Below are 21588 nucleotides of genomic sequence, written 5' to 3'. Positions count from 1 at the left end.
GGTTGGGGCAGGTTGGTTGAAAGGAGGAAGGAGCTGTTCAGGACCAGATGGGAGACTGAGCAGTTAATGGAAGAGTGTGAAGGCGTCTGACGAGATGGCAGGAAGCAGACATGTAAGAGTTCAGGGTGGTATGTGTAGCAGGAAGGAAGTTGAGGTTGTCCCAGAGACAAAGACTAGACGAGCTGCGGCAGGAGAGTGGATGAACTGTGGTAAGGAAGAGGGAGGGAAGGCGCCGCCAGGAGGAGGTGGGCGAGAGAAGAAGGAGCTATCCTTTTGTATCCTACAAGGTCAATTGAGAGACGGAAGGAAAACGCGAGCAACGGGTAAGAGGCAGGAAAGGGCCGACGAAAAGGTTTGGACCTGGAGGGTTGGATGCGTGGTAGACAAGGGAATGCCGCCTTCCATTTGCGAGCCGTCCTACCCCCGGTACCCCGGTCTCACCTCAGGAAGTGTCGTTGCGCTACGGAGAGACGCTCAGCTTTCAAAGTGCACCTCAGTCTGTACGAAGTGGGTACGTACCCGTCGAGCCAAGGAGGGAAAGCACAGCTTCAGGATGGCAAGTGAGTTTGGGCGTATCACAGATCATCTTGAGCACGGGCGCAATTTCTTAGTCCGTCTGAGAAGAGACTTCCATAATGCATGGAGAACACGGGCAAAGGTCGGTACTCTGGTCTCCACCCATCAGCCCAGTTCTCCCCATAGAGTTAGCATCAGTCAGTCACCTTTGTATCAGCAAACGAGGCACGCGAGGCAAACTTATATCTTGCCCCCAACGCGTCCATGCCGAATCAGGGCTAGCTAGGACGCATGCTTGCCCGCAGTTGCTACAGCTGCAGCCCATCGTCGCATTGCACGCCTCGCTACGATAGATCCAGGGGCTTTGCGACTACCCACACTAAGTACATGATGGGCCCCCGTTTTCCGAATATTCGCTTGCCCGCGACCTCGATAGTTAAACAGTGAGACTGCTTCCTTGACTACAGGTAGGTCATTGGCGGGGCACCAAGTCACGGGTGTCTTCCATCTGCATTTCATCCAGTTGACCGTTGATCTCTGTAGCTTAGACGCAAGTATTCTCGTAGTATGTGGTCGTTTGTCAAAGTAGATGGGGACGGGCGAGTACACCTGGCAGTTGAACGCGTTGAGACTCATCAGAGCCAGCCATTGTAGTTAGTAGGTTGGTCTCGTGAACGACAGCTTCGTCCCGTGCCTCGCCGGGGATGATTCCTGCTAGTCGGATGCCGAGTAACCTCTTTCTCGCGATGGCTGTTCGCAATGCACTTGTACCTCGGTGAGGACTTGGCAACTTCCTGCAGTCTCTGAGCGATGCCTTCCCTCCAACTTGCCGCTGCGAGCCCGGCTGCTGCCAATGGAGGAGACATACATCGCGCTGAATTGAAATAATGCACTCTTCAAAACGAACTTCATAAAGTTTGTCGGGCTACACTAGCGCCAATGACGACTCCATCTGAAGATCAACAATGATGCGCCTGGATCCTACCGTCATTCGCATAACTCTCTCGGAGGTCAAGCAATACGAACGTCAACGCAAGGCACAAGACCGCGGCGGTCGAGGTAACGATGCCCATTCGAGCCGACAGGCACCTACGAGTGGCCTGCTACATGACCCGCTGCGACTCCGTTTCGTGCCAGACAGTATTTTACCCGGCCAAGAGAGTATCGAGATACATAACAGTCCAACCGCCTTTGACCATCACGGTGACGATGAGGATGGTAAAACCATTGTTGATGACAGCGAAAAGATGGACACGTCCTCTATTGACAACGAAGATGAAGGAGAAGAAGACGGAAACGAGTCGATGGGAGATACTCACGAGGACCGGTTACCGGGCCTAAAAATGCCGAGGCTACCGCTACCTCTGCCCTTCTCCGCGACAGCGAGAGTAACAACAGCAACGAACCACCCTGGAAATGTATGTTGTTGCTCCTGAGAATAGCACCACCCAGCGGTTACGCTGACACCGACCATCTGACAGATCGTTCGGCTGCCAAGGGGCTTGCGACATGGTGAACCAAGACGCATTGCACATTTGTCACCAGAAACGCCGTCAACCCGGGCAGCTGCTGTCATCTCCCGACATAACGACCTATCAACGAGACAGACTTTGCGACAAATCACACTCCACGATAACGATGCAGCGGACACATGGCAGTCGCATGCTCCAGGTGACTCGACCGAAGCTCAGCAGCTTGGTCGGCTGCAGCCACCTTTTCTGCCGAGTATATCAAGTCCGTCCTCAAGATCACCTCGACTTGGTGAGAGAGCAAACATCACCGCTAGAGGGATTCCTCCCGAAGCCATCCGACGACTCGGCGTCACGGTGGACTCGGAAGAAACAGGCGAACAAGGAATGAGCATGTGGCGTCTAGTAGCACCTGCCCAGCATGAACAAGACGAGGTACAGAACTTGGAAGACCAATAGAAGGCGAGGCGACGGGAGCAGAAGCTCGTTGAAGAACCACTCCGGGCCCCCTATCAGACTTGCATTGATAAGTAATCCATATCGGCAGTGACTAATTCACGGGGCAACCCGGCTACTTGGGCGAAGAAAGGTTGACCAACACCGCAGAGAGAAGAGGGTGTTCTGCGATGAGCTAGCTGTACAGGACGGCGTTTGCAGTACAAGTACATTAGCTGAAGCGACTGCTCAAACATAATAGACATGAGACATTGTGAGACTCTTCAGATCGTCCCAGCCAGTGAGGGTCGCAGACTCTGGAATGTGCTTGTTAGACTTTGGCCGATCTTGGACTTCTGGAGACCTTCCATCATTCCACGAGATACCGTGGTGATGCTGATAATCGCTCTTGGTTTCTCGACAGCTGTAATCATCTTCCAGAGCCATAGACCTAAGCCAATTTTTCAGTCGGCCTAAAGTGAGCAGTGAGTCTCTAGCAAAGCCACACCACCAAGCCTGACGCGCCACATTTGCGATTGACGATGAAGAAAGGGGGTGGTCATGGCCGAGTGGGCTGGCCGACACACTTCTCTCAGTAGTCATTGCTCACTACCAAATGGTTCTAAGCCACATTGGATGGGCACAACAGCAGCCAGATCGGCATAGAGAACTGCTTGGTTTCTAGATGTTGATGGGACAAGAGGTTGAGTTCCTTACAAGCTGTAAAGAAAGGATTCACTCAAACTGCGCAGGAAGTAGGCCTTCCATGCAGCACAGTAGAACTAGATGTAATTTACCCAGGGGAGGTCCACGTGGTTTTTCCGCGGGAGCCGACAAGAAGATGCGTATTGTTCAAGCAGTCCTCATCCACTAAGCCAGGCGAGATCAATACCCAATCACAAAATCACACAAAGCCGAGGCAAAGGATTGTTGTTGGTTCATGATGTTATTGCACATCTAACAAATACAGTCATCGCCTCGTCTCAGTCATCCCAAATGCCTATGCCGACATGCTCCCAGTGAGTTTCCGCCACATCTTCTGGGGCCCTGCGCAACCAATACTTTTTGCTTCCCTAGTTTGCCTTGTGATGAAAATGAACAAACCGAAAAATGAACTAACCAAAACAAAATTGACCGCTGCCCGCCAAAGCTCCTCGCAATGCTTCATGAGATTTTCCAAGCCGAGCAATATAAATGCCACAAAAACTCCACTTCAAAATGTCCTGAACCTATGTCTATCATTCCTCTTTTGCTTCCCCAATAATGCATGTTGGATAATGTTCTCCTGCCAGGTAGATTTGTAATTTGATGCCAGAATACAAAGTCGAAGTGGGAATGTTGGGCAAACGCCGAGAAGGGTGGAGAGAAAATTGGTATCATGGCTTTGCTTCAAGCACTTTAAAAAAAAAAAAAACACCAGAAGTACGAAATTGAAAAAGGAAAGTGACAGGCTAGCTGGAGGTGCTGCTAGCTCTGCGCACCTCAATGTTGATATCTTTGGGTGAACCTGCCATGCTGAAGACTCGGTGCAAGAGGCTACGCTTCGTCATGCTCGTCCGTCGGTATTGGTAATCATCGTCGCAAGAGCACGGTAAAATCGGGCTACTTTGCTGGCTTTGCCGCTTAAGCTCAGCATCCCACCCATAGAGATCCTCATCGGGTGCGGCATGACAATACGATACAGGCTCGTCGTTAGCCATTGCAACGGCCTCATCCTCTGGTGGAGGATGAACGTTGATGCCCAGCAGGTTCGAAAAGTCCGTGAACCGACAATCGATTGGCGGAGATACGGGTAGAGGCAGCTGGCTTGCATCAACTTCCTTAGTAGTGAGCTCGTCGCAAACACCTCTGCCTGTCGGTTCGCCAGAATCTTCTGGCACAGCAGGAGGCATAGCCAGAGTGGGTGCCGCAGGAGGAGTGATTCCCATGTTTTGAACAGAAATGGGCTTCAACTTGGCGTCTTCGGATATCTCCGTGGTGATCCTCAAGGGAGCGGGAGTGTTGGTTCGCGACCGAACTCGAATAGGGCGTCGTACCATCCAGGGCCGTGGGTTGTGGTAAGCGCTAAATTCCTTTGCGGCCATGCCACCTTTGCATCCACCATTATTGATGTGTTGTGGACCAGCAAAAGCAACCTTCTTAATTTCACTGCCGGCCTCTGACGCCGCGAGAGGTAGTCGTTTGCCTGGATGAGGCTCCTCCCACGGGTTGAAAAGGTGACGGACACGTGAGAAGCCGTCCAGAGGGAGGTGAGAAGATGATGTCGCTGGTGTGGTGGATGTAGTTGATGGCATGACCTCTGGTTCCTATAAAGGGTTGCTCTGGCTGCCTTCAGCCATGGTGACGTCCCCATCAGTGATTGGGGCCGATGATGTCGGGTTGTTTCGTCGGTTAGAGCGTGACTTGCGATGGAGACCCAGCTTGGCGCCAACCTTCTTCCACCCGTTATTGTGTGCGGTCAATGCCCGTTGAAGTCCACCTGGGGAGGTACTGAATGTCCAGTCTGAAGTTGGCGGAGTAGTGGGAGGAGTCATTGGCTCTGTGCCAGGAGAAACAGCGCTTCCACTATCATCTGTCAATCCCTCGCGTTCAGCGTGTTCGCCAGACGCAGAAGCCGATCGACTTGTGGCACCACTGCGACCCAAAGTCAGCTGGGGTAGGAACTTGGGAGACTTCACGGGCTCTTCTGACCTAGCCCCAGCACCCTCGGCCCGAAGGCGCAGGCGACCAGGTCGGCCTTCGTCCTCCGCCGTACGGCAATCGCCATGGCCCGGTTGGACCGACTCGATGAAGGGAACAAGTACAGAATCGTTCATGAGCTCGTAGACGATTCTGACGGCGTCGTCGAGTTCACTTGGAGGAGGTGGGGCGGAGGAGCAGTCCAGGTTCGTAAGATGATTCCGCACGGGCGAAGGAAGATTTACCTCGCGCGGCGCGTATGGAATGATGTATGCTTGCATGAGCTTCTCCCACAATGAGCAGACATGCTCTTTACCATCGCCGATCCATTCCTGGTTGGTGATGATCTGCTCGTATGCCTTGCGATATCTGTCGGCGTCCATAGTGAATTCTAAGGTCTCCAGACAGTGGTTCTGAGAGAGGTATGCCATGAATGCTGCTAGTGTCCATGGCGGCATAGAGGTGTTCGAGAGGATCTCCGAGAGAGTGGGTGGTGTTAAGATGACGGCGCCGGGCATCAAGGCCCCGCTGGTGGGTCTCGACCTCGACATGATCGTGGTGTATTCCCAGTCCAGGACAGCTGAAGCCGGACTGGGTGGTGACAGTTCCCTCTCGGGTGAAGGTGAAGGACTCAGGTAGATGGGGGAGTGCTGTCTTATCCTGGACCTTTTCATTTCCACGCCAAGTTATCTTGTGCAGAAAATATTGGAGTTGCCAAAAGCCGCTGATCAAAAAGACAGCAGTAGACTGGTGTTGCAGGGTAGTCTTGGGCGCCTAGAATTGCATCGATGACCCCATAGAAGGCGCTGGTTGTCGTAACAAACTACAGTGAGTGCAGCCTTTCTTCGGTTGAGACGAATTCGGGTCGTCTTCCACGGAATGTTTCCCTCGGCGGATAGTCTCGATGAAGTGACCAAATCCTACTTTTTGTTGCACAAGTGGATACAGCAAGTTGAGTCGCGCTAAACGTTGATCGACTAAAGATTATCGATGTGGTGTGATATGTTTGTTGTCGTGTTGGGTCGAAAAGAGCGAGCACAGCTTAGATCGTAGAGAGCTGTTGCCGCTGAAAAGGACGGGGCCCACGGGAGGTATATAGCCCAGAGCGTTGTAGATAAGGGCGCTATGTTCAGGCGGGCTTTGGGAGGAGGCTTGCACTAAGACAAGATTGGAGACGCTAGAAGTGTCTTGGTGACGGGAATGGAATTGACTCGTCGCAATCGGCAATGAGTGTGCAAGATGCTGCTTGCAGAATGTCGCAGACGACAGTCAGTTAACAGTAAGAGTGCAGCGAAGCTCCAAGGTAGACCAGTGGTAGTGTGTTCTGAGAGATGTATGCGGAATGCAATCAAGCCACACGTTCGACGGTCATCCAATACGGTCGAGTGTACGATGCGGTACAAACGGGTTCCTTTGGCTGGTGGCTTCGAAGACTGGCGACGTGACGTCTTTACAGAGTCGAATTCGGGAGGGGAATGCTGATCGAAGGAAACAAACGGTATGAGGCGTGGTTTGGTGGTCGAATTCGTCGCTACTGTGGACGGTCTCTCGAAGTTGGTAGGTAGGTATTTGGTAGAACAAGGAAACTAGCTATGAGAGAACGTGGTAGCGAGCTGGTGACCCGTGTCGGAATAGTGGTTGTATTGTGTTTTGTGGTGAACACGAGGAATGAAGTCGGCGACGATGTTCGTACGGCGGCAGGCGATTTGATGTCGTGTAGCGATATGGGTCTCTCTTTGATTTGGTGGGGATATCAGGCGAATGTGACGGGTGGTGTCGAGGAAAGGATTCGCAGTGGATCGTGAGAGAGTGGAAGAAGTAGGAAGCAGGCGAAGAAGGAAAATGGAACTAGTGAGAATGTCTGTCTTGTGAGATTTGGGAGTGTTTGAGAAGGAGAGGAAAGGTGAAGCATTAACGGTAGGATTGAAGGGGATGGGTAGGAGGAGAGGACATGAGATAGCTAAAAGCGTCCGGTATCCATCCAGTCAGAACAAGTACATGGGGCAAGTATCTTTTGGACGGCGGCCGTACCGTATCATGCCTATGGTAGGCGAGGAGGCGAGGCAAGGAATGGTAGAGTAAGGTCAGGATAGGTAGGTACGGGGCCCGCAAGAGGGAATGCTCCGCACTGGATTAGCGCGCCGGGGGCCATGTGCCTCAAGTACCAAAAGTCATGGGTTGCGAGCAGTATCCGTATGTACTTGGACCACAATGCTCCTACTAAACATAACCCAACGAGGCGTGTCCACGGGTAGCAGTACCTTCATCCCGAAGGTCCTCAGTATCCACCGAGCCACACCTCAGCGAGAAGAAGGGTGAGCGTCTGCGCACCTCAAATCAGATCCATCCTTCCATCACCATGCTGCCCGGGGCCCAGGGCCTTTCCCCCCATCCACCAGGCCAGTACCAGGAGGGTCCCAGTCCACACATTTGCTCTTGCCTGTTGAAGGGAGACCCGGACGAGGCGCTGGACGGGGCAAAGGCCCCAGGATGCATGTGGGCTCTGAGGCAGGGGAGGCCTGTCAGCGGAAGGGGAGTTTGCCAGGGTGTGGGAACAAGTCTCATTGCGATATAGGTGGTACGCAGCAAAAGACCACGAACAAGGTATCGGAGACAGCGAAAGTGCGCAGAAGTAGTACTTGACCAAGGCCATTCAATCGGGTATCGCCGCCGAAGGGAAGAAAAAAAAAGCACCGACCAACCCTGTACGGAAATGCCTATGGCCCAGTGAACAGTACTTCGTACGTTGTGTGCTTGCAGGGTTCATTGGGCAAAGGAGACAAGACGAGGCAGGAGGCACATCATTGCCCGGAAAGAGAAGGCCAGAAGACAACAGGTGACCAATGGAAGCCAAGCGATGGAATATGCGTAATGCGTTGCTTCTATACTTCCATGTCGCTTCTACTGCGTAGGCCATTCTTCAATAGTACTCCGTAAACAGCGAACAAGCTTCAATGTTCACGCGATACCTACACAATCGTGACATGGCCAGAGAGGTTTGGACATTTCACAGATACAGCTGTACAAAGACACGCTGAAGCTACACCAGTCACCAGCACCGCGGGCGGGTACCGGTGGAGGCATGCGGTGACTGAAAGCCTGGAAGTGACGCGTTGCTCTTGCGACGACACGGTGGCACAGAGGCGGGGAGTCTTTGCTGCGGTTGGGCTGTAGCCTGCGGTAACGTGGTTGCGTGTGAGGACCCTCAAGCTCTCTAGTAATACCTAGAGTACGGAGTATCTGTAGAGGTAGAGAGTCCAGCACTCCAAATGGAACCTCAGCCTGCCAGACGGGACTTTCGGCTTGCTAAGGAAGCCGAGTACCCTCCTGAGACTGGAGTCGAGGCAGGCCAGAAGAACCAGAGCATCCTATCGTAGCCGAGAGACGATGGGTTAAGGAACTTGAGTGGTCTTCTTTGCCCCGTCCTTCTGTGGAGTCGTATTGTCGAAAAGGGGGGTTCGGTATTATGGTCATAGTGGCCTTAGCCCCCCCCCCCCCCGGTTCTCCCTTTCTCTTTCGTTTTCTTTCTGTTCTTCTTGTTGTTGTTGTTGTTGTTAGGGGCTTCAGCTTGGAGGGCACGGAGGGCTGGCTTAGCAATCAACAAGGTGTGGGAAGGTCACAGTCTGAGCAACAATTGGAAAGTGACCTTGACCTGACAGGATTGATGCACAACAGCGGCAGAAGAAAGGCGGGAAGACGAAATGGAAGACGGATGGAAGACGGGATGGAAAGGAGACGGAAGGGAGGGGAGTTGGGACACAGCCGTAGTGAAGGAAAAGGGGTGGGACAAGCCGTGATCAACTGAGCCCAGCCAGATTGGTGTGAGTGGGGCCTCTCAGCACTAGACTGCGCTAGAAGGCTTCGAAAGAGGGTCCGAGTGATCCAATGATGGCGCTGCATGGGCCGATTGTGCCCATTTAGGGAAAGTCGGTGGAAAACAACAGACACCCAAATGGAAGGCATATGGAACAATTCGATCAAGGGAAGGCAACAGGGGTCATTCTTAGGTAAGCGAATGATGGTCCATACTCTACATAGTACGTGCCTATCTTACCTGCCCAGAGAGGAGCTGATAGGCAATAGGCTGGGCTGGCCCTGACTGAACGGGATGAGAGTGAGGGATCGAAAGGAGCGGGTCGCGGGATTACGGTGGTCTAGGCTAGGTCTTTTTTTCTCTTGTTCTCTTGTTCCCCGTCGTAACTTCTACCGCTTTACAGTTTTCCATCCTTTTTTTTTTTTTCTTTTTTTCTTTTTTGTGATCGCAGCACATGGTATTTCACGCAAAGCGTATGGAGTATTCGTACGGGGAACCCGTATCTCCTCTTTGCAAAAAAACTCTCTTAACGGTAGCCTCGGCCATTTTGCGTTTGCTCTCTGGGCCTGGACCACCAAGACATGGCCGTTCGGCTTCATAATTTTGGTTCCATTGCCCGTTTTCTACGGAGCACGGAGCCAAGAACTGGGGGTTACGTCGGCTTCGCCTATCCCTCAACCGCAGTCTCAGTCTGTACTTGTATGTAGGTCTCCCGAGTAGCCCCCGGTCATCTCGCCATTTCGCGCTTATTCCCTCGTCCATCGACTCCATTGGCCTTGCGGGAGAAATGAAGCAGACCAGACCCGTCACCGTCATCGTGATCGTGGTGCCGGCTATCCTTTTCACCTGCTTGGCCCATGGCCGTTTCCCCCGTTTCATCCCATCAACATCCAATCACTCGACGCGCTTGTTGCCCATCCACAGTTGACCCCTTCCTCCGTCCCATCTCGTGCCCCATTTCATCCGCTGGTCGCTCCATCAGTCCATCTGCTTTCGACAGACGTCGGGCGCTGGCGCTGCCGCCGGTCTGACTGTCTGACACTTTTGATGGGAGCCCTCGACGCTGTCTGTACAACACATGCCAATGGCGTAATTTGATGTCACAGATTCCACCAGAATGACTGGACAAGACATTTGTTGCCATCTCATATCTCCGTCAACAACATGCGAGACAGGGCTCCGTTTATACAATCAACAAGTAGCATAGTCTCCGCACATGGCCTCTTTAGGATCTGCTCTGAACCAAAGGTACTCTAAGGATACCTACTTTTTTGAGATAGTAGCAACCCTCAAACTTCATACTTGCTCCTCCACAGCGTCAATGGATGGAGTACAGGTAGGTACAGGCTCTTGCAAGTGTAAGACAGTCTCATTCTCACCTACAAGTTGACACTATCCGGACCTTACTTTACATAGAGCACCGGTGTGGGCTCATCCGTGCACCCAGTACCTATTCAAGCCCTCGCTCTCTCGCGCTCACAACTCATCTTTGGGCTATGGCGCCTTCCGTTCCCAATAGATCCCTTGCTATTTCGGCCATCTCTCCGTCTCACCGTCCGTTTCGCTTCCCACTTAGCTTCGGTGGCCGCCATGATTCAATCAGTCGCAGTCGCGCAGTAATTCTCTCTCTCTCAGACTCTCTAGCTGGCTCCGCAAAAAGTGCCAAATGCCAGGAAGTCCCTGGCTCGCCGCTCGTGCGAGCTTACAGAGCTCTTACAGAGCAAAGGTGAGACTGGGAATAAGAGAGAAAAAGGGAGCGAGCGCTGCCAATACCGTTGCCGCCGCCGCCACGTCGCGCCGCGCCACTCGCGGCTCGCACCTCCTTGCAGTTTTCACGTTCCATGGGGCATGGCCGCATGGGTGGTGACAGAGCAGTGGAAAGCGAATCCGTGTTCTCTCAGAGTTCCATGAATCCTCATCCGTCGACTGATCCGAAGCCCGAATCACAGCAGTGAGCAGACCTTCTCCTGTCTGCATCCTGTCGCACGACCGTATCCAGGTAGTATCTGCACGACTGCGTCACTACGCTCGACCCACCAGCGTGAGAAATAGAACATCCGACCAGCGGCGGCCGACTGCTCATGTACGCATACTCGATGGTTGAGGCGAAGCAGCCCCAACACCGGCCGAGTCTCTGCTTCGGTACCGCTGTGGATCATGACAATGGGTTTGACGGGCCGAGGCAATCTTCAGGATGCCGTATCCAATGTTTCCTTCTCTATGTCCATCTCACTGGAAATATTCTTTCCCCGGCCGATCTTGTGCTTGGCACCGTTTTTCCCACATCCATTTGCTCCACGCATTATCATGACTAAATAAATGCCTTTGGCCCAAGTCAACAAGGTCCCTTATTATTAATATGCGGATAGTTGTTGCATCATCTCTTTGGGTGGTTGCTTTCTCTCGTTCCACCTTCCCCAGATGATAGATCTAGATAGGCATCTAGGGGAGCTCATAATACACATGCAAAACGTACTGTATTGTGGTTACCCGTGTAGCAACACACTAGACGAAGCTGGCCGGGAAGCTTTGTTCACCGTGTGAAGAATGTACGGATGTCTAATTACATCAACATCCACCGACCGCCAATCCCTCACTCGTCCCGAGGTTGAAGACACCTAGGTCCAAAGACTGGTGCGGCGGATCAGCAATCAGAATACCTAGCCATGCTATGGCTCGAATGTCTGATCAACACGCGTGCTAGTAGTATGCGGCATTGGACTTTCCGATTGTGGCATAACGCCACGCGCTGATGGTACGGGTGCGCCATTCAGACGGGCCTGACCCCCTCAGCACCGTCGTCACGTCTCACTTTCAGTTTGACTTACGGGGAGACGGGGAGGTGTGTGGTGGGTTCCTACCGTTCGGCAATGGAAGAACCCACGAGGAGGAGAGGGAAGAAAAAAGGATGAGACGTGGGTGACGCGATGTGCCGCAGTCTTACATATGCCGTCATACTGTTCCTCCAGACAACGCCAAATAGACGCACGGGTACGGTACACCGCGCCTACTGGTCATGGACTCTCTCATTCTCTCGTGACAAGCTCATACTCCTCTCGGAACTGCTGATATGATGGTAAAGGGAGTTGCTGCAGACTGTAGTCTGTTCAGAACCTCAATATCTTTACGGATGGATATTGCATAGCTAAACACCCGATCTGCCGCGTTTTGAGGAACCCCCGGAAGATTAACCCAACCAGGCCCCATCCCCAATGACTTCCAAGCCCGCCCGGCCCCCAGGTACAATTCGTCCAGCACCCCGTCCAGCAAGGTAATTAGGTCACCACCATCTGGCCGAAAGCAGAAAGTAACATTCAAAGTCCTTTCAGCAGAAGGGGAGGGGAGGGGGGTGAGCAACGGCAGAGTTCCTGCAAGGGTGTGCTTCTGGCGAAAAGGGTCTCTGCATCTCGCACCCTTGATTTTTAAAATTCGATTCGATTCCTAGTGAACCAATCCTTCTCTATCCGTACGAATATCACGTCCTCTCCGTACAGATTTGATGGGCCGCCATGCCTGGCTCTGATAGGCCTGGATAATAATGATGTTCATGCCTGTAATGAAATTACCGCTTGACGTTGCGACGCCGCCCGCTGCCGAGTGATACAATATATCGTCAGCTTTATCTTTCCTTATACCACGTCGCGGGGGCAAGAAGTGATTAAGTGGTTGCTTTTGAATGAGATCGTCTGCGATTGATCACAAAATGGAAATCGGGGAAAATTCAATGCAAGCAAGCACCCCGTCGTCGTTCGTTCCCACACTTGGAATTCTGAGACGGACGGCACACACACTCTTACACCCACCGGTTCGGCAGTTGGAAAAAAAGGCGTGGCATTTGGCATTTTCTACCACCTAAAAGATACAATCGCAAACATGCAAATGCTGCCCGCGATGGCGAGGAAGGTCGCTACGGGCGCTGTGGGATGTGGTGATATTGGGCAGAAGTAAGATGCATAACATTCACTCATCGCCAGCCATTTCAACCGGGGGGGAGGGGCACTCTAAAGATGAGTGAGATGCGATGAGTGATTGCCGATTGAGAGGTGGATCATCCCCCTCTGATCGAGAGAACAAAGGTGCTTGCATGCTTGCCTCATCGACTGAGATGATTCGGATGGAAGGTCAGGACGTGAGTGAGCACGGTGAGGTAGAATGGGGGCAGACATGCATTCAGCAAATGTCTCAACTTCTATTTTCGTTTTTTTGTTTTTTGTTTCCCATGTCGTCCAGTCTAATTCCCCCCTCGTATGACCTCATACTCACCTCCAACGGAAACCTTCTGGAAGGTTGCGCAAGGTATGTTTCTTCTCCGCCCCCATCCGCCGGATGTCAACCCGAGAGCGCTTACCTACCCTCTGGAAGTCTGGACCTGGAAGAAGAGATGGTAATGAAATCATTGTCGCCGGATCATCAGACGAGCGAGAGCCCCTCACGTCGTTTTGTCTGCAAGTTGAACGAATTCGTTACCAAGACTACGTAGAGTGCGGTTCATGTGGGCTACGGGACGACCAGTCCGGCTTAGCACAACCCTTGGCCGCCCCCTCCCTCCCTTCTCCCCCCAGTCCGCCTCTGCCGCCGCAAGCCGACTCGTTCCCCCCCGCGGCGCCCCATCCGCTTGACCATGCTTCGGGCTCGCACATCCGTCTACCTTACGCTACCTTGAAAGTTTACGTACACATTGTCTTTGGGTTAAGGTTGCGATAAAGTCCGCCGGCTGCCGAGCCAAGATATCGAGTATTAAACAAGAGAAACACTAAGCGATATTGAGGAAACAGAGACTAGGGGGATAAAGCTAGGTAACAAACACGGAGAGACAGATGTATCGTGTGGGATACCGACACTTCTCTGCCACATTGGGGGAAGCTTTCGTTGGTTCAGTCTAGGTACATCTGCCCCGGGAATAAGAGCACATGGTATAGCAAGTGCTGGTTTGTTCCCGGAGGCGTATGGCGTGTGCGAGTTGTCGGTTGCTGGTCGCAATCAAACAAGGTTACGCAACCTTTGACGGATAGGTATGTGTGGCTGATGGCAAGGCTTGATAGTGTCGATCTCGGGCTTGAGGTACCTAACCATCCGCCATCCACACTCTCATTAACGCAAGTGCAGAATGCAAGTTTGGCCCCCGTTCCGTTCCTTGAGAGAGCAGCCGGCATGAACATTGGCACATAAGCTAGTGAGTGTTGTGGGTGCAGACTTCGTGTGGTATATGCTTTGATACCCGTGATGCTAATACAACCCAGATGTCACGGAGCGGGCTAGGTATGGTGCCCGGCCGCCCGCCCCGACTTGGCTTTTAAATGTCTCAACATGCTAGTTTCGAGTTGAGATTCACGGCATGCGTGACTTGGTAATCTGGAGTAGACAACCAATTTATTCCTGTCCCCCGGAAATCCCATTGCTTGGCTTCCACGGGTTTCCCCAGCGTGCCAGGGAAGCACACGTGTGATTCGGGGTGCGTTGTGATATGTATACATTCGGAACCGTTGCCCTGTCCACCACTCCAAAATCTTCATGTAGGGGAGGTTCTGCGGGCATCCGTACGGCACGCCCGGTTGCGGGCTCTGATATCTAACGAGAGAGTCGTTGGCCGTTGTGTCGTGCTACCTTACGCAACGCGCGCTGGGAGGGTTGCAGTTGCAGCCGTTCCGGTTGCGAAAAGGAGTAAAATGCGTGGCGGCCGATCCATTGCGATGATGCGGGATACATAAGAGGGGAAGGATGAGAGAGAGACATCGTGACAGGCCCGGTGGATTCGTGTTTTCTTCTTTCTCCCTTGATCCTCCTCGCCCCCTTGAACGTGGTTGGTTGCCAGGTTGCTCAGGGCCTACAGGGTTTTGGGGGGGGGGGGGGGTTGTTATCAACTGGCTTCCTTCGCCAAGACATGGTCTCAGACATTCTAACAATCAAACATTGAGATCGTTTCTCACGATTCTTCCGTCTCCGGCGATGGCTCGGTTCCACCTGATTCAAGACGGACTGGTTTGGTTGGTTTGCCTGACTCCGCAGGCCGATCATGCTGTCTCAGGATGATGATGGCATCTGGTGTCGTGAGATTCTTACGCAGCTATTCGAATATCGGATTATTCTTGGCCGGTTCTGAGTACGGATAATGAGCAAAGCAACCAACAGTCGGCTGATGATCAAACAATACTATCGAGGATTTAACCACGCATCATTCACCACAGTCTACCGGAGGCTCCAGAGTGAACTGTGAGATGTGATTGGACTTATCAATATTGAAGGTCAGCTGCATCCGAATTTGGCCTGGTTGAGCGCACGTACAGATCCGGGGTCTTTTAATTGTGTTCTCAAAGGCAATAGTGTAGGCTCTGCCGACCGTTTGCGACGAGGCTTACCACCGTCGGACGGTCACGCTTCCAAGGCGTCCGTCTACACAAACTTGACATCTTAGCCATGCCACACCTAGAGACGAACTACCTGACTGCGATGCCCAAGGTGGTATGCGGCAACGGGACGAATTAGCTTTACGGGCCATAGAATGCGGCTAATCCGTGGCTTACCGTCTAGGTGCTCGTTACGGCCGCCCACCCAATCTTGGCAGCGTGGGTTGAAGCCAGTTATCCACCTCAAAGGAATGGTCGATCACGATCGCTGACAATTGACGCTGACCTGATGCTGACAGCCTGACACTCGGGTTGAGGAAGCGAAGCGCTGCAGAAGTTTTCTTATTATTACTGATTCCTTGCTCCCCTCCCACGCACTCCCCAGGCTTCCATGCATGTGCCAGCCTCCACGTTGATGTGGATGGCCTTGTCGGACTGCGTCGGCCCAATTTCCAGAACATTTCTCCCGCTGCTTCGCGGCAGGGATGTGTGCCGCGCCGTTGAAATGAAAGAAAACGTCAACGAACTTCTTGAACGCTATCCTAACGAGTACGGACGTAGACGAAAGAAAGTGCAAACTTCTACTTCCGCAAAAAGGATGGGGCCGGCCCCTCCTCTTGCTCTTTTTCTCTTTCGCAAACAGCCAGATTGTCTTGCGGCATGTGCTCGTACGAATGCTCCGTGCAAGGTAGATTGATTGCCATGAGGGAATTTAGATGCGGATTTGTTGTGTGGACGGTGGCCAGGCTGCGTGGCACAAGTGTCCTTGTGGCCCAGTCTAACGGCGATTCCGTTGCTGGGGCCTCCATGTTCGCGAAGAGTCACCAACTTGCTGCACTTTGGGCTTTTTCTGCCCCTTCGTCATTCCTTTTGGCACTTTTGCTCGTGCGTGGGGAGGACTTTTGGATCAGGGCATGACAATTAATCTTCGGTTCGAATGATTTTCTAAGGCTTCTCATGTATCAACTTCGTGTCGCAAGATTGGAAAGACATCATGTCAATCGATAGCTATGAACTGCTACCAAGCTCTTCCCCGGGATGATCAGCAAACACTGTTTAGAGGGGCTAAAGCCTGGAGATACCGTGGCATCCCCGAGAGCGGGCCAAAGTCCCAAGGATAACGGATGGAATAAATCTAGAACGAAGAAGGTCAGGGAGGGCCCGAAGAGGTGGTGTTGGGTGATGACACAGATCACCGGAGGTAACGCGGGAAAGAAGTGGTGAGTGAGCAGTAAGCGCAATGCTCATGCAGAATGAAAACATATACGAAAACCCAGCTATTGGAATGCGAATAGTTGAGGCTTCTTTTTTTGTTTTGTTTTTTCAACATCTCGGATGAGGGAGGGGGGTGGGGGGTGAGGTGGAAAACTTGACAAAGGGTCGTGTCAAGCCTCAAGAGATGCAAAGGTATGTCGTCATACCTGGAAAAAAGAAGGGATGTGCGGCGAAGCTTCCTGCGAAAATTCTATGCACGCAGGCGGCAGGCGGCAGGCGGCAGGCATGCACACCTACAGCTGTACTTCGCAAGGTACCTACCTACACACTTACCTTACAGTAGTACTCATGGCCATCCTCGGTGCCCTGCCCTTTCCATGAAGAATCGAATCTATTGAGGCAGGAAAGAGCGCTACCAGAATATGTACCTGCCTATCCATCTGACGTGTCTTCCCTCAGTCTGCAATCCTTCAACTCGTACAATAGGCATCCGTACTTGCTCAAGTTATTTACTTTTGTGAGCTTTTCATGAACATTCCTAGAAGCCCGAACGGTATGGAGTATTTGGGAAGCTCGAAAGGTACGTGGCTTGCGTGGTTCTCAAAACTGCCCACGCCGTCCGCGTTCTAATTACGGTGCGAATCCTCTTTTGCAAACAGCAGACTGCAGAGACATCTCCATCCAACAACTGCCCACCCACCACGCCACCAATCTATAGCAATCTGCAGTCAAAGTCTATCTAGGTACTCTTCGCGTCCTCTCGCTGATAGGCATTCGTTGTCGCCCAAGCGCCCTGTCGACCTACCGCCCGCCTCAACCTTGCCCGCAAGCTGAGAAGATGAAAACAGGCTTGGGCTGTCTGCACGTCTGATTGGTCCCTGCTAATAAACCCGAAGCGGCATGGACGTGGAAGCATCGCGGAAGAGGGAGAAGCCATTGTGGCAAAATGTTTGCTTCTGGAAGCCTTCCCCCTTTGTCCTAGTAACTTTCCAATCTCCGGTGATGTTTATGGCTGGTCCCAACTGGCAAAACTGGCAACCATCAATTGGATCCCGATCCTTCTTCTGCCCCAAAATCTACGTCCGTGGGAGCGCCAACAAACGCACGCGGCACCTCATGCTTCCTGGCCCTTACCATGGTGGAACCACAGGAACTTCTTCTGCTTGGTCGGCGGCTGCGGGTGGAACACAGCACTGAAGTCTGACACTAACGCGCCCACGGCGACGCAGCGGCAGCACCCAACGAACGACATCCGACATGGGTTATCTTGTTCAAACCTCGCTGGAGACCCAGAAGACCATGGAGACCTAGGCCAGCCCACGACTTCCAAGTCACGTATGGATACGGAGTATTCGCTTTCCCAATCCCGGATGCTTGTACGGAGGCACAGAGGCTGGAGCAGTCAGCCAATCGAGCCCGTGCCGGGAACTTGGTTGGATGCAGAGAGGACAAGGCATGCTTGATGGAACTCTGGAAGCCTCTTTGTCACTTACAACACCGCAGCCACGAAACCACCTGATCCCGGACCATGCCGGCCACATGCACCTGGGTCCTTCTCCCTGGGTTTTAACCACCTGAAGCATGGCATAAGACAATGTGTGTCCGTACACTGGTATGTGAGGATCCCTAGATAGTCAGCCCAGTTCTACGCTCCAGCAGCGTGTTGCATTGCGGTGTACGAATACAACAGATGAATGGCCCACGGTACGATGCAGGGACCCAACGATGCGAAAAATCTCCGTAGCGCCGACGGCGTCGCCGGGACCCCGAATCGCACCGCAAAGACGGTGCCTACGAATACTTGTCGTGTCTATCCCACACATTCCCGAGCCCGACATCCGCTCCAACGAAGACGCCCGGCCTCAACTGCCCCAATTCCCCAGCCTTCGCAGCTTCGTAGAACGGTGGGAAGACCGAAGGTGCCCTTGATGCGCCCTGACTTTCGCACCCATTGCGATTTAAACTTCTACCGCAGGACGACGGGAGGCTACATGCCCAGGCGAACCCGGCCGGCCGACCCAACAAATAGGTTACCGTCTCCGAGTCGCGCCGCGCCGCCGATTCAAGTATCGCAATGGCGTTGGGCGCTACACGGTCAACATCCGTTGTTGGGAGGAAACCCGATAGCTCCCAAACCCTTGGGTGCAATCTCAACATACATACTGTTTCCTTTTTGACATTTTAGGCTCAATATGTTGATATTCGCACTTGCTAGGTCATCATCGGTCTAGACGTCTTGGTCTCGTTTTACTCAAGCAGTTCTTTCTGTGGACCTCGACTGACTCTTGACACATTCTCTTCCTCCGAAGCACTGCGGATACAAATTTTGCCCACAATCTCACGGCCGCATTGACATCAAATCTAGAAACACCACCAGCCCGGCCATCAGTCCCCTAATCTCCACAACTAGCGTAAGGTCGGATGGACATCTGTACTCCGTACAGGGACTGGATCTTGAGAGTCTGAGCAGTCTTCGGCTATCGCCTTCTGCGGTCGTCCGGAGCTGTCGCTTGTCGAGGATCCGTCCACCGTAAACAACCTCATCGATCAATAGTGCGATCTCATGGCCAACATGTGGATGCCCATACTTCTTTCTTGCTACCTGAAGTCACTAGGCCGCTCTCTGACCAATTCCTAAACTTGCTTGGATTGCTTATTCCGCGCAGCATGCCCCTAAATTCCGCTCTCGAGGCAGGCTGCCACCTACACAGAGGGACATGACTCTTGACGGCCCGCTCACGTTCCATGCCCAAGTACAGACTACAGACACGCAGAATACATACAACTGTACGGATACTGGACCCTGCTCTCGTGCCCGGGTTCGTAATGTCAACGATCGGCAGGAACTTTAAGTCGATCTCCCTATCCCCAGGCTCCGCCGCCCGTCCCTGATACCGCGGAAGAGCAAGACAGGATGAGAATACAGATACTCGGGTTCCATGTTACTTGGACACGTGCAGCAGACACACGCATCTGAGGCGAGTAAAATCTCTTGGCATTCGATCGCTGATTTTGCCAGTAACTTGACTCTCCGCGCCGCCAATTTCAGTCTCATTGCTCTGTTTTGGCGGGCCAAAGGCGGGCAGAAAATATTGCCAGAAAGCGTAAAAGGCGAACCCCGAGTTCCAATTTTCTTGCCATCAAAGATTTGACAGATGGAGTCTATGCGCGCAAAACGGCGTGGGGTTTCCGCTCACCCAGAATTGTCTCGTAAGAAGAAACGGGTGCTACCCGAGTATACAGATTTCTCAACGAACCCCCTTTCTCACGAAACCTCGGTGATTTTCGCCACTCGGAAGCGCCATTCGCTCGACAATGCAGTCGCCTGAGTCGCTGGACCCCTTCAAAAACCCTTTTGAGTCCACGCGAGGAGCAAAGCGGAAGGGAGATGGGGCTGGCTGAGAAGAGAAACCGTGCCCACCTTCTTCCCGCCCGCTTGCCCCCCCTGGGCGACTAACTCACCTTGTGTCAAATCGACGGGACAGCTCAAAACCCCTGGGTCGATCGTGGGAGCTGGACCCTGGCGTTTTACGGAGTCGTGGGAGTTTGGTGGTGGCGCTCGTCAATTTTTCCCCCGTCTCTCTCTCTCTCTCTTTTCCCTCAACGAGAATTCTTCAGGTGTCAATGCTGCCAGTCCGCCTCTTGGCCTCACTCCATAACCCTTGGTAGCGTGGAACACACATGTGTTTGACCGCCGGAAACACCTTTGCCCCTTCCAAGGACCAGAAAAAAAAGAGAAGAGAGTCCGTCGAGCCCCCAACGACAACGCGTCGAAGTGGGAAAGGCTCCCCTGGTCCCCATACCAGTGGCTTCTCTGGGAGAATCTCGTTCACACTCCCGGCCTTTGCATCCCCGCTACGCTACGTGCTCGACTGTATGCTGTTACGTTAATGTTTTGTAAAAATGCAGTCTACACTACTCGTGACATGTGAGCTTGCGGCGGCGGGCGGCGATGGGGGCCCATCCAGCCCAAAGGGGGGGGGGGGTGGAAGAAGAGTAGAATTGGGATACGATATGCCCCAACCATGAGTTCATGACACCTTGGATCAGAGAAAAGCCAAGGAAACCAAGCATCCCACAAGTCCGGCGCGGAAGGGATTCTCGCCGGCGTCCCGCACCTGAAACTTGGACTTGTTCAACTTTTTGGCTCGGTCTGCCTACCGCGGGGGGGGGGGGGGAGGGGGCTTGCCTCCATCGGAAAATCGGTCCCCCCGCAGGCTTGTAAGTAGACATCTTGCTTGGCCCTTGATCAGTCATGGATTTGAAGCTTGCCGCAGTGGTATAGCGTGGTTCAATGTCGGCAAGGAACCGGCAAGAGACCGGCAAGGAGGAGGAGGGGCCCATGGCTTGAGGACGTCGTGTATCCGTACAGTCTCTACAGGTTGTTCTTGTACGCGGCCGGCACCGGACCCGAGCCATTGGGGGTGGCAGTCACTTTGACGAGACAAAAATGATTCAGGCAGGCAGACAGGCAGGTAGGTACACAGTAAGCGTGTGGTTTTGTGTGGTCCCATGGAGTGGGACTGCATCTAACGAGCTGTCACGATATCCATCCCATCGCCTTCGGCAACGCATAGTTGCCTGGACCCGATCTTGAACACCCATGTGATGATTGAAATTTTGGTTGAAGCAAAGTCCAGCCGGCTAGGCACTTCGGCCAAGTCAAGGGGACGGAGGCTTACACATGTCGTTGATGCGGATGAACTCGTCGCAGGGCGCCTGCGAAGGGATTCATAGTTTCACTGGACAGCGCAGTATTAGTTTGCTCTTTTCTCGTGATCAGGTCTCGTGCAAACTTGAAACGGGTGCTCTTTCCATCTATCTTTCCGAGATGTCAGGCACAAACGGTGGTGTTCCGACATACATTCAAACAAACACTTGTACAAAGAATTCCAACAAGCCTATCCACCTGGCTTTTCTGTGGTATCCATCCGAAACTCCCAATATCTTTAGACAACGCCTAGCCACCCGAAAACCACACATCCCTCTCACGAATAAAAATAGTAATGTCAATAGAAAAGTAGCCTAGCTTGAGTGTCCAGCCAAAGGCCAATGCTCATCCTTCCATCATCCTGCTTCGGCTTTGCTCAACAGTATGATTCTTTGATGGTCCTAA

The 21588-nt window shown here is 52.8% G+C and overlaps 6 protein-coding genes across 6 annotated transcripts; 5 read left to right on the top strand and 1 right to left on the bottom strand.

The window, feature by feature from the left end:
• Positions 1-1481: 1481 nt before the first annotated feature.
• Positions 1482-2444, top strand: CCOS01_13943 (uncharacterized protein; the record flags this gene model as incomplete). Its single annotated transcript, XM_060462087.1, has 2 exons — positions 1482-1934; positions 1998-2444. 2 exons carry the CDS (start codon positions 1482-1484, stop codon positions 2442-2444), a joined length of 900 nt encoding a protein of 299 aa, XP_060307183.1.
• Positions 2445-3871: 1427 nt separating this feature from the next.
• CCOS01_13942 (uncharacterized protein) lies at positions 3872-5773 on the bottom strand (the record flags this gene model as incomplete). Its single annotated transcript, XM_060462086.1, has 2 exons — positions 3872-4686; positions 4912-5773. 2 exons carry the CDS (start codon positions 5771-5773, stop codon positions 3872-3874), a joined length of 1677 nt encoding a protein of 558 aa, XP_060307182.1.
• Positions 5774-6338: 565 nt separating this feature from the next.
• CCOS01_13941 (uncharacterized protein) lies at positions 6339-6581 on the top strand (the record flags this gene model as incomplete). Its single annotated transcript, XM_060462085.1, has 1 exon — positions 6339-6581. One exon carries the CDS (start codon positions 6339-6341, stop codon positions 6579-6581), a length of 243 nt encoding a protein of 80 aa, XP_060307181.1.
• A 3189-nt stretch (positions 6582-9770) lies between these two features.
• On the top strand, positions 9771-9944 carry CCOS01_13940 (uncharacterized protein; the record flags this gene model as incomplete). The annotated part of the gene is made up of 1 exon (XM_060462084.1): positions 9771-9944. One exon carries the CDS (start codon positions 9771-9773, stop codon positions 9942-9944), a length of 174 nt encoding a protein of 57 aa, XP_060307180.1.
• An 8222-nt stretch (positions 9945-18166) lies between these two features.
• On the top strand, positions 18167-18649 carry CCOS01_13939 (uncharacterized protein; the record flags this gene model as incomplete). Its single annotated transcript, XM_060462083.1, has 1 exon — positions 18167-18649. One exon carries the CDS (start codon positions 18167-18169, stop codon positions 18647-18649), a length of 483 nt encoding a protein of 160 aa, XP_060307179.1.
• Positions 18650-21303: 2654 nt separating this feature from the next.
• Positions 21304-21501, top strand: CCOS01_13938 (uncharacterized protein; the record flags this gene model as incomplete). The annotated part of the gene is made up of 1 exon (XM_060462082.1): positions 21304-21501. One exon carries the CDS (start codon positions 21304-21306, stop codon positions 21499-21501), a length of 198 nt encoding a protein of 65 aa, XP_060307178.1.
• Between the last annotated feature and the right edge of the window lie 87 nt (positions 21502-21588).

The sequence above is a fragment of the Colletotrichum costaricense genome (genome assembly GCF_030867565.1).
Source record: "Colletotrichum costaricense strain IMI 309622 chromosome Unknown Scaffold_19.1, whole genome shotgun sequence".
Taxonomy (NCBI): domain Eukaryota; kingdom Fungi; phylum Ascomycota; class Sordariomycetes; order Glomerellales; family Glomerellaceae; genus Colletotrichum; species Colletotrichum costaricense.
The sequence above is the reverse complement of the archived record's forward strand: the minus strand, read 5'-3'. Positions and strand labels throughout refer to the sequence as shown.